Raw genomic sequence first — 16,311 nt, 5'->3', positions numbered from 1 at the left:
GTGGGAAAGGCATTCTGACAGCCAGAATGTGTGAAGGGCCTAAAGAGGAGGGCTTAAGATGGCTAAGAGCTAGAAGGAAATAGGAGATCTGGTAGGAAAAGTATATAAGGACCAAATCTGAAGGTCGTAACTGGGCATTCAGAGGCTAAATGCAGCACATAGGAAGCTATTAAAGCAGGGGAGCATGGTTGGTTTGTCTTGTACAGCAGGGTGTGAAACCCAGGATATTTGCTACAACATACTATATATGTGATTCAATTCTGGTTTAGAATAAACTGTGTAATATGATAAACTTTTAAGGCTATAAGGTCTATTCAGATGAACAAAAGCTGATATACGATGTATATCTAACTACTTACGTCTCTGCTGAATGTTTAACATCAAGCCGCTAGCAAATTTAGATAGGTTAGCTTACCACTACCTATTTTCTGTACTGAAATCCACATTGTAGAAAAGGGAGTAGACTCATACCTCTGTCATAGTAAAAGCTGGGGAAATGATTTTGGGTTAAAAGCATGAATACTCTTCAAGGTGAGCTCAGAGAAAACAAACCTTCTGTGGAGCAGAAAAGCAAAAGCTCATTTGATCTTGTGGCAGAAGGGCTTCTTCCCTCTATCCAGAAGGCTGGATACACATAGATTAGACAGACTTTTTTTTTTTTCCTTTTGGCACAATGAGAAGCACTTTTAAGTTTATAATTAGAAGACAACCAAAGGAAATTTAAAACCTTGAACTTCTGACTATGATAAACTAAGCAGTACAAAAATCTCTGCAATATTCTAAAATGCTGTACCTGGTCCTCCAAGAAAGTCCTTTTCCCAAGGTCAGGCATTTAGACAAAAGCTCCCATTCCCACAGGGACTTGAAGAGAGTTCCCGCTTGCTAAATAAAAAGGGAGTCATTTTTATCTTTGGCAAGAGGAACTTGTGGCCCTTCCACTAACGTGACTGTGGTGCCTATTAACTTGTCAAGGTCAATGCTAGTCTCTAAGCTACTTCAGTGCCTACTCACAAAGCCCCACTCCAGGTCACCAGTCCTTTCTCCAGTTCCCATTTATCCCTGAAAATCTTTGTCCTGTCACTTCTTGCTTCCCCAGGTTTCTGTGTCAGATGAATGGGAGAGAAAGTAAAAAGGAAAGAACATGACAGCTCCTGGGTGTGGTGAGGAGAGATTATTATAGATGGGAGGACATCTGGGAGAGTCCAGAGTGGACCAGACCGGACTGCGTTGGGCCAAGGGGGAAGGGAGGGGGATAGATACAGCAGCCAGGAGGCCAAAGGTCCAAACAGGGGCAGGGGACTAAAATGTCTGCGCTGTATAGGGAGGAGCCCCTGGGGGAGAAGAGCAGCCCAGCCCCTGGGCTGGAGAGTTCACAGAGTAGAGGGCAGGGTATGCCAGTCATGTCCTGTAACAGGTAGGGACCCAGGGATGCTGGGAGACCTGGCAGCCAACACCTAAACATGCTAGGCAAGCACTCACCACTGAGTACTCCTCAGCCTGGATATGCCTTTTTTCTTTTTAATGTTTTTTTGTGCATTAGCCTTTTGCCTACATGTCTGTTTATATGAGGGTGTTGGATCCACTGGAACTTGAGTTGTGAACAATTGTGAGCTGCCATGTGGGTGCTGGGAATTGAACCCTAGTCCTCTGGAAGACCAAGAAGCCAGTGCTCTTAACCACTAAGCCATCTCTCCAGCAGGATTTACTTACCCTGGCTGTTTTCTTTATTGGAGAGTGGCAATCTCAAAACAAACAACCCCTTTGAAAAGAGCTAACAATGATCTGCAACATGGTAACAGAAAATACACAGAAAAGAATGAAATACCTCCACAGTAGCAGCTTTTTCTGAAAGAAACTGCTTTCTATTGATGCTTCCTGAAAGTTCCTTATGTGAGTGAGATGTTCCCTGTAGAACTGACAGGCAGGGAATTAGGAGAAAGGCACCTGATGACCTAAAAAAGCCAATCTAGGTTGGTTGATTTGCTTTGCCTTGGGTTGTTTATGAGTTTAGTTAAATTATCTTCAGAAACTTAACATATATTAACTTAATACTAAGACTTAGTAGCTAGGGAAAAAAATTAAGTAGCTCACTTGGAGCTGGCAAGCAGTATGGTGAAAATCTATGAATTCTCACAAAAACATTTAGTATCAGATAAGGTAGGAACTAATCTGGTAACTTCCCTATAGCCTACCCTACCTGACCCTAATCTAAAGAAAAGTGGGCTCCCTGTTATTACTGAAAGTTTAATTCAAAACAAGTACTTACAAAGGTGGGATTTTAATTTTTTTAGATGCAGAAGTTAAGGCTGAAGACATTAAACTGTGCTAATGGTGTGTGGCTAATGAGATGTAATCGTAAATCTTTTCACTCTAGAGATCAAGTTTTTCTACCCAAGGGAAGTGTTAACAAATAGAAAACACTTGGGACTGCCCTTCCCTTCAAACTGAAGGTCTGTTAAGAAAATAAAGTAGTTTACTTCAATTCTCACAACAGTTACATCCTTCCACATGGTCAGCCTAAGGCCAGGGCTCTGAGATCCTGACTTGGTAGACTAGGAATTCAGTCTCTGTTCAGTGCTCTGACCTCACACTTATAACAGGATCTTAGACACAGATTCTTAATAAGGATCTGCAGAACAAATGCACAAAATAAAGGGAAGGGCAGAAGAAAAAGTTGGTAACAGAGCTGCTTGCACAAGTTCAACTGACTATTGGTTAATGGAACTTGGTCATGGCCCCAAAGAATTCTTTCAATTAACCTTTCTTTGTTGCCTCCACAATACCATCACTGAAATGTAATTCATATACTGTTGACAGAAGTCTGTCTTGCAGGATCCCACAGCCATTCAGTCCCAAAGAAACACACAAAGGCTTAACATTAATTATAAACTGTTTGGCCTATTAGCTCAGGCTTATTATTAACTAGCCCTTATAACTTAAATTAACCCATAATTCTTATCTATGTTTACCCACATGGCTTGGTAACTTTTCCCAGTAAGGCATTCTCATCTTGCTTTCTATGCATCTGATGGTGACTGCGTCACTCTGCCTTTCCTCTTCCCAGAATTCTCTTAGTCTGGGTCTGGTCACCTGGCCTATACTTCCTGCCTGGCTACTGGCCAATCAGCATTTTATTAAATGAATGACAAATCATTACAGTGTACAAAAGCATTATCCCACAGCATTTCCTCACTTTTTTTTCAAAACAAGAACTCTGAATCTATAAACAGCATACGAAAAGTGGTAAGCAAACTTCCGGGACTAAATCCTAGATAGCTTCTGAAACTGATTTAGAGAACATCTAGCTGATGGTTTCTAAAAAACTGCTTAACACTAAAGATTCCCCCTCCAAATTGGGGGAAATTCTCCAAATCTGGTGTCAGAAATATTGAATGTAGAGCAGTTTTGCCATATCTTTCTATTTGTAAATGGGACCTTACTTTTTATTTAGACAGAAAAGGGGAAATGATGTGGCATGTTTTTCTGTATATGTGTTGCTTTTATTGGTTAATGAATAAAGCTGCTTTGGCCCATGGCAGGGCAGATGGAAGATATATGAAGATAGAATAGGTGGAGTCAGGAAGACGCCATGTAGCTGCCAAAGGAGGAAGATGCCCTGAACCTTTCTGGTAAGCCACAGCCTCATGGCAATACATAGGTAGACAGGAATGGATTAATTTAAGATTAAAGAGCTAGCTAGAAATATGCCTGAGTCATCACCCAACTCATCAGTGTTGTAACTAATATAGTTTCTGTGCGATTATTTGGGTCTGGGTGGCCAGGTAATGAAGGTGCAGTCTCCGTTTACGTTATGGCACCAATGTGCGCCAACCATATCCACATAAAACCCGACAGAGCTTAGAAAGGAATTCTAGACATAAAAGAACAGAAATGCTTCTTGTAGCAGCATTTCTTTTTCAGATTGGCTCTGTTGACTGGCAGTAAGTAGAGGCAGCTCCTTTAAGAGTAGGCTTCTTGAATCAGCATTAGCAACAAAAAAAACTTGAGAGACAGCTTCCTGGTTTGTGCCCAAACAGTGTTGTAACTAATATAGTTTCTGTATGATTATTCGGGTCTGGGAGGGGGGCAGACAACAAAGGTGAAGCCTCCATCTACATAGGACTGTGTGATTTCTTTTCCAATTGACTTCTTACAGGAAGCATAATGTTTTCAAGGTTATATATCCATACTGTTATTTTACCAGCAGTCATCCCTAGAACATGACTCTAACCAAAATGCCAGCTGTTGCTTCAGATTTATCTGATTATAAGAACAAGATTTCCCATTAAGCTCAAGCTATTTAGAGCTGGGTCAGTTCAATAAAACAACTATATAATCTAAAATCAGTTTCTTCTGTTTGAAGTTATCAGGTAACTTTAAATTTTAACATCACCAAAACACCCCAGTAGCCTTCTAACCAGTAGAGAGCCCAAAAATAAAAAATAAATAAATAAAACAAACAAACAAACAAACAAAAAAAAACCCTTGGGTTTTCACAATATGGTATGACTGTAACTACATAAAAGTACTAGATTAACATTTTGCTTCTTTTTCTACACTACCAAAAGTTAAAAGCAGCTAGAGGCAGGATAGATAGTAATAAGATAGGATCACCTACAATGACTATGCAGCTCTGAAAGTAAATAAATTTACAGAACTACTCCTTGGAGGAACCACAAACATACCATTTAACCAAACCAGGCACTAGGAGCACCAGTAACAATGTTAGCTGACCCAGCACAGCTGGGAAAGCAATAATGGAAGGACACCAAGACAGTATACAATGTCTTCCATTTTTGTAAAAGGGAAGAATTTGTTTTGATTCAAGGTTCAAGGGATACAGTCCCCCATAACAGAGAGCATGATGGCTAGAATAGACTCAGTAGGCAGCAACCAGAAAATTTACTTTTCAGTATTAGAAAGTAAGTCCATAATCAAATTAGTAAACTTTTGATCATCAAAGGATTCTGGTGATTGTTAATAAAAATTCAATGAAGTTCCAATAAAATGTAATTTAAATTAATCTTACAATTTAAAAACGAAATACAACAACAACAAAACAACCAGGGTCTTCTTATGTATTCAAGATTGGTTTCAATAGGTTCCTGTCTCTGGGATCCTGAGTGCTGAGATTACAGGTGTGCATATCATACAGAATTTACATTAAGTTTAAAGTAAATTAAATTTACAGTAAAAGCAGTAAGCAAGCAAATTTTGTTTTGGTACTAATTAATACAAAAAATTTAACATTTTCAATAGTCAAACTACTTATATTACCAACAAATGTCTACGACCTGAAAATCAGTATGGATACTAAACAGTATTATAAATGTTAAACAGTAAACAGTACTATAAATGAATTATAAATGTTTTCTGAGTCTGGAGAGATGATTCAGTGGTTAAGAGCACAGGCTGATTTCTACCCAGTTCAATTCCCATCACCCACATGGCTGCTCACAGCCACCTGTAACTCCAGTACAAGGCACTCTGATGACCTTTTCTGGCCTCTGTAGACATTGCACACATGTGGTAGACAGCCTATGTTCAGGCAAAACACCCATACACATAAAATTTTAAAAAAAGGGAACTGTTTTCTGGTTAAACTTACAATCTTGTGGGAAAGCAGCAACAAAAATCTACATAAAAGCATTAAGCCTAGCAGTGGTGGCACAGGCCTTTAATCCCAGCAGTCAGGAGACAGAGGCAGGTGGATCTCTGAGTTCGAGGCCAGCCTAGTCTATAGAGTTCCAGGACAGTCAGGGCTACACAGAGAAACTCTATTTAGAAAAAATAAAAACAGACTGATGATCCGAGTCTGATTCCTCAAACCCACATGATGGTAGAAAGATACACTCAGCTCTTTCTGACTCTATCTCACAAGCCTGCTGTAGCAAATAAGCACCATGTATACATGTACTAACACACACAAGATAAAGGTAGACTGTTCTAAAGAGTCAGTAGTAATTATAAGTGATAGTTATCTGTAACAAAGCAATGCTAATAAACATGATTATAAGAGTGCGGTTCACTGGGCCGGGGGTCCTCAGACTTTGAACTCAGAGATCTGCCTGCCTCTGCCTCCCAAGTGCTGAGATAGAGAGCTTGCCCCAGCATGCTTGATGGGACATTTTAAAAGAATTTTCAAGGTCAAAACTATCTTCCTGAAAAAAAAAATTAATAATGTGTATGTTGATGTTATGGGTATACATATGTATGTTAACACTTCACTAAGGCAAAGGATTAAAACTGCTACTGCTCTAGCATGAATTAAGATAAACCAACATTATGCTGTTTATATATAGTGCTTTATATTTCAGTGAGGCCAGTTTACTGAAGAATGTCCTTGGAGCTGGAGAGATGACTCAGCAGTTAAGAACTCTGGCTGCATTTCCAGGACTTAGGTTCAATTCTCAGCGCCCACACAGCTGCTTAGAACCATGTGCCACTTGTCTTAGAGGATCCAATACCCTCTTCTGGACTTCAGCAGCACCAGGCATGCACAGTGCAGACTACATGTAGACAAAACACCCATATTCCTTATTGCCAGGCACAGCAGCACACACCTTCAAGCTCTGCACTTGGATTGTGAGGCCAGCCTGGTCTACAGAGTGAGTTCCAGGCCATTGAGGGTTACAGTATAGCAAGTTACTAGCCAGTCAAGACTACAAAAGTGAGAGCCTGCCTCAATAAATAAACACACACACACACACACACACACACACAGAGAACATTTATCAATTAAATACTGACCTTTCCTTTCAATTACATGACAAAACAGGAGTATACATAAATGACTCCTGCAGCAGTATCAGCTTCTACAGTCAAATGTAGAAAAAGGACTTAGGCAATTAAGTTGTGAATTGAATTAACCATTTTTTCAAGAAATACCATTTTAACTTGAAAAAAATGACAGAGGAATTATAGTTATTTTGATTCAGTGTCTAGCATATGTTTTAAAAAATGAGCAAAGTAAGCCTATGGCTTAAAGGAAAACAATTTACAGTATTTGCTGCTAATGGTTAAGATTTGGGCATTTGGAAGATCTGAACAACTTCATTTGGTTTTGTCAGTGGAATGTTTTCCGGGGGCTGTATTATATATATATATATAAATATAGTATCTATAATTAAGTATCCTGAAAAGGTAAATGCTTTTTTTCAAACACTTACCTGTATGCTAAATTCAGAAACTGATGTGGAAATCCACTGTCTTCTCTTAAACCAGATATCAAAGAGATATGAAAAAGATGTTAAATATGGACATTCTTCTCATTTAATAATTTTGGTTTGGGAAAGTAAGTTATTTTCCACTAAAATTTTTATATTCATACAAAATAACTTTGAGGAGTTGGTTCTCTCTTTTCCAGCATGTGTGTCTCAGGGATTGAACCTAGATCACCAGGCTTGGTAGCTAACATCTGCCCCACCCAGTTACCTAGCTAGTTCAACACTTAGGTAGGTGGGTCTGTGAGTTCAAGGTCAGCCTGGACAACAGAGTTCCAGGAATGTCAGGGCTACACAAAGAAACCCTGTCTCAAAAAACCAAACAGCAACACACACATACACATACACACACACACACAAAATATTTAATTTCTAAAAATGGAAAATAGTGAAAGAGATAGACAAATAAAAACTAAGACTCCTTAATGAGTCTCAAACCTCAAACATCTACAGACTTTTAAAGTAAAACACAAATTGCTGGGGCTGGAGAGATAGCTCTGTGGTTAAGAGCACTGGCTGCCCTTCTAGAAGAGCACACCCACACAGCAGCACACATCTGTCTGTAACACCAATTCTAGGGAATCTGGCACCCTCACACAGATATACATGCAGGCAAAACACCAATGCACAGAGAATAAACCTTTTTTTTTTTTTTTAAAGCAAACCTTAAAACAAACCCACATATAGTCCTTATCTTTAGCTCTCTCTCTTCCTCCTCCCTGGTCTCATTGTAGCCTAGGCTGACATGGTAATTCTCCTGCCTCAGCCAAGCCTGGTGAGAAAAGCGAGTCAGATTGCCTGGACTGGAGTTACAGAGGGCTGTGAGGTATCATGTGGGTGACAGGAACTGTACCAGGTTGAAGATCAGCCAGTGCTCTTAACCACTGAGTCATCACTCCAGTCTCAGAAAATACTTCAAATTCATACTGGTTAGCACCCATCAGGATTTTCAGGTCATAAACATTTGCTGGTAAGATGAGCAGCCTGACTATTGAAAATGCTAAACGTTTATATGGGATTCTAAGCATGTGCCACCACACCCGGCTCTGTTGTGTTTTGTAGGTGCCACTCAAAAACTATTCTCACAGTAGTGTCTAACAGATGAAAGGACTCTCAATGAACACTGACTTTACCAAATCTAAATGGAAACTGGGTGTGCTTTTTAGTGTTCAAAGTTTCAAGTGATACAAAATTCCAAACTCTGTGCAGAAAGAAACAGTAATGACTAACCTACAAAAATGTTAGCAATGCTTTCAAACAAAACCTTTTGACCAAAATTGAAATTTGTATAAGGCTAAGAAGAATTAAGATAGTGGAGTATAAAAATTACAGAAGGCTTTGATACACCTGAGTTAAAACCACTCCCTTGACTGTTAAGGCATAACCACAGCTTCTTTTTAATTTCTAAGATTGAGGTAAATGAAGAGTTTTAAACATACTTGTAATATTAGTGCTCAAAAAGCTCCTTCAAATAAGCTCCTGCCTCTGGGACAAACTAAACCAGAAGGCCCCAAACAGCAATGCAAGTCAAAACTGATCATACACTCTCCTTCAGTACAGGCCTCCAGTAAATGACCACTCCCCAGAAAACAATGAAAATATTTTAATTAATCACATCCACTGTCAGGGATCAATATTTTACAACTACCTATGGAGCTGGAGAGATGGCTTAGCAACTAAGAGTTAAGGTCTTCCAGAGGACCCAGGTTTGATCCCTATCCCCTACAAGATGGCTTACAACCATCTCTAACTCCAGGGCATCTGACACCCTCTTGTGGTCTCTGCAAACAACAGGCATGCAAACGGCATACATAAATGCAGACAAAACATCCACACACATAAAATAAAAATACTAAACAAAAACAAAAAAAAACCCAAATATCATTTAAGCAGGGTGTAATGGTTTACGTCCTTAATCCCAGCACTTCAGAGATAGAGGCAGGCAGATCCCTGTGCATTCAAGGCTGGTCTGGTCTACACAGCAAATTCCAGGTCAGCTAGGGGCTATACAGTGAGATCCTGTCTCAAAAACAAAAACACCCTCCAAGCAAACGATTACATCAGAAAGCACAAAAGTTTGGGCTCAACTGTCTACAAAAACTAAATCAAAACAAACAACTACCTATGTATTTTTCCTAAAGCTGTTTCAGTCCTTCAAAATCATATTCACATTCTTCCCAATAGTGCATATTCATCTGATCATGAAACAAACACTTAACCAATAAGCCATAAAAAACAAGGCCATCTTGACATATATAATATATATTTAATTTATCTTTATGTGCACTGGTGTTTTGCCATGGGTGTCAGATCCCCTGGAACTGCAGTTACACAGACAGTTGTGAGCTGCCATGTGGGTGCTGGGAACAGAACCAGGTCCTCTGAAGAGCAGTTAGTGCTCTTAACCACTGAGCCATCTCTCCAGCCCCTTGATATTTTAAGAAAATTATCAATGAAGCAATTCTGAAGTCAGTTGTCTTATAGACCATAAAAACTGATAGGAGGCTAAAACAATAATTTAAATCCTAGATACAGTTCTATCAGCTCATATTGTTTCATGCTTGGACTATTATTTGAAGAATTAGACAGTAGTTATTTTAAGCACAGTAAATATGTTCCAAGATTTGTGATGAGAGAAGTCAGTCTCTAAAGTTACTAAGACTTAATAGCTTAGCAATGTTTTTCACTCTGTATACTTTGAGTCAACAAGGCTATTTCCCAAAACGAAACAGCCCATCACTGTTACTTCTTCATATTTTATACTCAAAATTGTGTAAAATATCATAATTAGTAAAAGTTGTTTTCCAAGATCTAATTACTTTTCTAACATAGTTATACTCTATTTGAACCTGCAAACTTTTAGAATTTTTATAAAAGCTTTGAAAGTTTATTAGAAATGTTACAAAACAACCCTCTCTAAGTAGAAGAGCTTAACTTGTTTGTGCCTGGCAAACCTCACTGACAGTGTGGTCACTACCCATTCCTACATTATGCTGTGTATGGGCAGCCTTCTCTGTTCTACTCTCAAACTGGTACTAGACGATCCTCCAGCACACTACAGGAAGAGGTCGAGTTTTGTGGACATCATCTGATAACTCCTTTAACATTATTTCAAATAGATACAGAGACTTCCTTTGACTTCTGTACTTTCAAGAAAGCATGGCTGTATTTTTGGAGGAGTCAGAATGATATACCAAAACGTACTAGTGAATATTAGATAGAAATTTATGAATCATAAAATTATGACTTCAGAAGTCACATCATTGTGCCCAAATTGTCCTCCAACAAGCAATTCCCCATTAACTCTTTAATGTGACACAAAGCGCAGAGTAACATGTGATATAGACACAGAAAAACCATAAAAACCACACACAGCAAATAAGGGAGCAAAGCGCAGAGTAACATGTGATATAGACACAGAAAAAAACATAAAAACCACACACAGCAAATAAGGGAGCAAGAGATCCAACCACACTGGATCTACACATAGTAGACTCTCCCCTCTTCCTTCAACAAAAAAGATAAATTGTTCAGCGAGTTGTCAGCATCTCACTAACACTAATGTACCAATGTCCACAACATTCATGAAGCAAATGTCTAGTACTGCCAGTTTTGTAGATGAAAAGAATCCTAAGACTTGAATGATTCTTCCAAGGTCACACACAGTTAGAGACCAGGTAATATTAAATTAAGTTGTCAGATTTTATACTAATTATTTCTAATCAACCTCTTCCTCAAATATAACAACTATCTCACTGTATATGCTGTTGTATATTTACACATACACTGTCTAATAAGGTAGCTACCAGCTGTCTGAGACTATTAAACACTTAAGATACAGCTGGTGTAAACAGAGAAATACTGTGATGGTAAAATGGAATTTGAAAATGTAGGAAAAAAAATCATGTGAACTATTTCATTTTTTAGGCACAGACTAATGTTAAGATGACATTTAGGATATCCTGGGCTAATAATCGTTGTACGGCAATAGCTTTGCCTCCCTCAAAACATAAATATTAAGATCAAACCAAAAAAGCAGTAATTTCTTAATATTTGTTACATTCTACATACAGTACATATGTAACACAAGGCAGTAACTATATCTGGAGGAGGAGAAAGTGCACATACATGTTTTGGAGAAATAAAAGCATATAAGTGGCAAATACAAGTAATAGACTTGTGTTCTAAAAGTAATAAAAGATGTCTTTGTGTCATTATAAGTGCACATGATTTTAGAAGCTTTTTGCTTTCTTTTGCGTACTGGGCAGCCTCATAATGCCATAATTCACCACTGAACGACATCCACTTAGGTGATTTTGAGCAAGTCATAAAAGTAAAATTTTTACTTAATCAGATTTGTTGATGGAAAAATGAAAATATTCTAATTTCTAATACATATACATGGATTCAGTCATCAAAGAGTAGATACAGATATTATGATCCCCAAATATGCTTATATGCGTTTTTAAAAATTTCCACTTTTTTTATTTTTTATATTTTTTTATTTTATTTTATTTTTCGAGACAGGGTTTCTCTGTGGCTTTGGAGCCTGTCCTGGAACTAGCTCTGTAGACCAGGCTGGCCTCGAACTCACAGAGATCCACCTGCCTCTGCCTCCCCAGTGCTGGGGTTAAAGGCGTGTGCCACCATCGCCCGGCTTCCACTCTTTTTTTAAAAAATATTTATTTATTATGTATACAATATTCTGTGTGTATGTCTGAAGAGGGCACCAGACCTCATTACAGATGGTTGTGAGCCACCATGTGGTTGCCGGGAATTGAACTCAAGACCTTTGGAAGAGCAGGCAATGCTCTTAACCACTGAGCCATCTCTCCATCCCCCCTAATATGCTTTTATATTTAGTTTTAAACTTCCTATTATAGTAGCCAAGTAGATTCATTATTTAATCTTTTAGAGACTACAGTGGCAGGAAAAACATAGTAAGGCTACATTTTTTTTAAAGAATAATTTTAAAGCAGGGCAAGGTGCCATATGCCTGCATCCCAGCTGGGAGGGCAGCAGGGATGACCAAGCACAAAATAAAAAAAATACAACATTGTGGCAGGTTGGACATGGTGGCACATACCTGTAATTTTATCATTCAGGAGGATGAGGGAGAAGAATTGAGAGTGTAAGGCTTTCCTGGGCTATAGCTACATAGTGAGACCCTGTCCAAACTAAAAGAACAAGAGGGAGGGGTGAAAGGGGTAGAAGGGGAGAAAGTAAGTCTGGCAACCCTACAAAAAAAATCTAACATTTCATATCACCTAGCATCTCTTTCTTTATTTGTAACCAAAAGAAATAAAACTGTCACATAAAAATGTGTACATAAATGCTCATATCCGTATGTAACTAACAAGGTTAATGATATGTCCATGAAGATGAACGCATACGCACAAGCTGATCTAACTATATACAGAAATATTATTCAACCCTATGAAATATTCTTGATATAGTATGGATGAACCTTCAAGGTAGGTAGCCACAAAGTATCATAAAATGTACATTCTGTTTACATGAGTCATTCAGAATGAGCAAATGAAACACTGCTTTTTGGCCTGGAGTGGCTGAGAAAGAGGATCACTACTATCGACTATGTCAGGGTTCTTTAAAGAGTAGCAAAAATCCTAAGTAACTTTGGTGCTGACTGCACAACTATGTGAGCATATTAAAAACCACTTTATATTGGTGAACTGAGTGTTATGTGAATCACATTTCAATGAACCTGTTAAAAATACATAGCAAAAGAAAGGAATTAGAAGTCAGGCCTGGAGGCAGAGGGCAGGTGGATCTCTGAGTTCGAGGCCAGCCTGGGCTACAGAGCAAGTTCCAAGGCAAACCAGGGCTGTTACACAGAGAAACCCTGTCTCAAAAGAAAAAAAGAAGAAGAAAAAAATAAGGAATTAAGAGATTGGTTGGTTACATGATACTTTTTCTGAATTTCTAAACTTTGGGGTATTTATCAGTTTTATAGTTTCCTAATTTGTGCTTTTTACCTATTCTAAATATTCATATTAGTACAAAAAAAACCCCCATAGTTCCATGTGTAAATTTAATGACAACTATGAATTGTACATTTAAAAAGTTGACTTTTATGACATGTAAAATTATTCTAATAAAGATGCTAAATTTGAAAACTGAGGAGATGGGTCAGTGGTTTGGCTTCAAGCACCCACATGGCAGCTCACAATTGTCTATAACTCCAGGTTCAGGGGATCCGACACCCTCCTCTGGCCTCCCTGAACACCAGGCACATACATGGTGCACATACATACAAGGAAGACAAAATACCCCTACGAATGAAATCAATTTACAAAAAAAAGATTTCAAATTTTTACTATAAGAATTAAGAAAAATAAGCTGTATTGACCTTCAAACACGCTCTAAACAGTCATACACACCCTGGGGCACGCAGTCCTAACTAGTACAACCAGCTAAAACAGCACAAAGTACGATAAAAGACTGAATGGCACTTTAAGAAGTGCACAAAAGTTGCTATCTCAATCAGGCAAATGCTCACGTTCAGAAACACACCACAGCAACATGAAGATCAGTCACAAAAATATAGGGGGTAAGACATTTTACCACTTTCTCTTCAAAGCTAAACTCTTGACTCAGAATGGTTTGTGTGAAAGAAAATATAAACAGGCTCCTAAAAAAACTCCCAAAGCTGAAGAAAAGGGTTCATAGAAGCGCGTACGCGCGCTCACACACACACACACACACACACACACACACACACACACACACAGTGGGGAGAATCTCTTGTGTTTAATACATCGAATCTTGGAAGCAGCTGTGTCTAAGACAATGAAGCCTTCTTTCCCCCCTTTTAAACTACGCGATGGTGTCAACCCGAAGACCACCCGATTCCACCACTGCCACCACCACCAAGAGGTGGAGGGAAAGGATCCCGTAGACCAGAGGGTGACAGCTCTGGATAACCCTTTGGACTTTCTATGTAAGAATGCAGCTGCTAGTTTCTTCTCAAGAGAGGGGTAGAGATTTGTGGAGCAGCTCAAATACGGGGAATCCTTTTCCTGGAAAAGGGTACACCGTGGGGCCATATCTTGAATCAGCTAGGACCAGAGTGAAAGCCAGGCCGCTGGAAGGCACTGTTAGCATCACCAGGACCGCCTCTCGTGGCGCGGGTGTCTTTTTCAACGCAGAAGTTGACTCCTGTAGTTTGGACGTTGGGGTTAAAAGAGAAGTCGGGGAGATCAGGAACAAACGCCTGCACGTAGAGGAGCCACAGGCCCGGGGAAGTTACGGAGGTCGCCGCTCGCTCCCACGCTGCCCTCTGCCCGCAACGCCCGGCGTCGGGGCCCGAGCAGAGCCGGAGCCTCCGCCACGGTCGATCCCCCGGCCGCCCGTGCCCGCGTCTAGCCGGCTCGACAGGGCAGGCCTAGGCCGCGCCCGGCGGGCCCGGGCGCTGTCGCCGGCAGAGGCGGAGCAGGCCCGGCACAAACTTCCCGGCGCGGCACCCGCGTCACGGCCGCCAGTCCGCCCGCCCGCCCGCCCAGCGCCATGCCGGCCGCCGCGCCCGCCCGACTCCGCACGCACCCCGTGTTCCGCCGGGGCCGGAGGCCGCGGACCTCACTGTACCTCTAAGTCGCGGCCTTTGTTCTTGAAATTCTTGAGCCGTTGGTTGTCCAATTTCTCGTTGTCCGCCATGGCCGGGTCGGCGACTCTCCCCCCCCTCCCCGCCCGGGCCCCGCGGGATCCGCCCCAACCACCGCGCCGCACCGACGCTCCCAGGAAGCCGGCCGCCGCCTGCGCCGCCCGCCCGTCCGTCCGTCCGCTCCCTTCCTCTCGCCCGGCCTCCGCGGCCTCCACTCCCCGGCCGGCCGCCCCCTCCTGTCCCGAGCCCCGGCACCACAGCAGCTCCGGCGAAGACGACCGCGGGGCCGGTGGCGGCGGCAACGGCGGCGGAATGTGCTGCCGGCTGAGAGGGGGAGGCTGCCTCGATCTGAGGGCCCGGCTCTGCGGCCACGCCCATCGCCGCCAGCCCGCCTCGCCGATTGGCCGGCCGGGCTCCGGCCCGCTTGGCCAATCAAAAGGGGCGATGGAGAAGCGGGGGCGGAAGCGCAAAAGGAAAGGGGAAGGGAGAGTCTGGGACAGGAAAGGCTCGGGGCGGAGGGGCCGGGGGCGGGGAGGAGCCTCGCGCGGAGGGAGAAACCCGTGGAAGCCGGGGAGAGGCGGGCCGGCAGGGGGCGGGGTCGCCAGGGTCGAGCCGTCCCGTTTGTGCGGTTCGTGGTCGGGGTGGCCTTGGATGTTGGTATTCTGGACTCCGTTCTTTTCTCGTCCGGTGTTACTTGAGCGCTTCATTCACTCTGGAAAGCAAAGAGGTGTGTCCAAGCTCCACGCGGGCGCCCAAACAAACCCTTAGCCTTGTTCTGGGGCGTCCCAGGGCCGGGTGTCGGGACTAGGACTGACCGGGGTTACGTGCATTCTGAAAGCTGGAGGGACAGAGGAAGGAAAGGGGCCTCTGACCATGTGCCCGCAACAGGTAGAAACTTGGAAAGACTTGATACTTCTGTGATACCTCTTTTTGGGTGTTGTTTAGTCTTGAAAAGTTAAACTGCTTGGTCACGAAATATTAAATTATAGAGAACTAGGACTATGGTCCTTGACATAGCAAATGCAACGTTGTGATTCTCGATTAAGAAAGTCAATCCCAAAGATACCATCTTAACCAGGAACATTGTAACCAAAGGCGGACATAAAACAAGATATAAAAGGAGCCTCTTAAATTTTTCAGAAGAGGTCCGGCTGGGGACACAATTTGTAATCTCGGCTATTGCAGCGGAAGTAGGAGGATCCCTAGTGCAAGGCCTGCCTGAACTAGAGAATTCAAAGCCACTCCGAGTAGTTTAGTGATCTCAAGATAAAAAGTACAGAGATAACTCATTGGCAGAGGCTAAGCATGCTCTAGGTTCAGAAAAGAGAGTGAGGAAATGTTTTCGAGTTTATATTTAAGCCCACTGTGGTGGTCAGTGCCTTAAACCCAGCTCTTGGGAGGCAGAGGCAGGTGAATCTCTGAGTTTGAGATCAGCCTGAGTTACATCGTGATACCCTGCCCAAAACA

At 41.6% G+C, this 16,311-nt stretch overlaps 1 protein-coding gene across 1 annotated transcript in view; it reads right to left on the bottom strand.

Annotated features, from left to right (window-relative positions):
• The window catches only part of Kpna4 (karyopherin subunit alpha 4), a 61,550-nt gene extending 46,329 nt beyond the window's left edge, over window positions 1-15,221 (bottom strand). Inside the window, exon 1 of the mRNA XM_041658917.1 lies at window positions 14,829-15,221. Coding sequence (XP_041514851.1) covers window positions 14,829-14,897 — 69 coding nt within the window. The 5' untranslated portion in view covers window positions 14,898-15,221. The remainder of the gene's footprint in view (window positions 1-14,828) is intronic.
• Window positions 15,222-16,311: the final 1,090 nt, after the last annotated feature.

This window comes from Microtus oregoni, unplaced genomic scaffold, assembly GCF_018167655.1.
Source record: "Microtus oregoni isolate MIOR12 unplaced genomic scaffold, Mior012 000010F_ref0000083, whole genome shotgun sequence".
NCBI classification, from domain to species: domain Eukaryota; kingdom Metazoa; phylum Chordata; class Mammalia; order Rodentia; family Cricetidae; genus Microtus; species Microtus oregoni.
The sequence above is the reverse complement of the archived record's forward strand: the minus strand, read 5'-3'. Positions and strand labels throughout refer to the sequence as shown.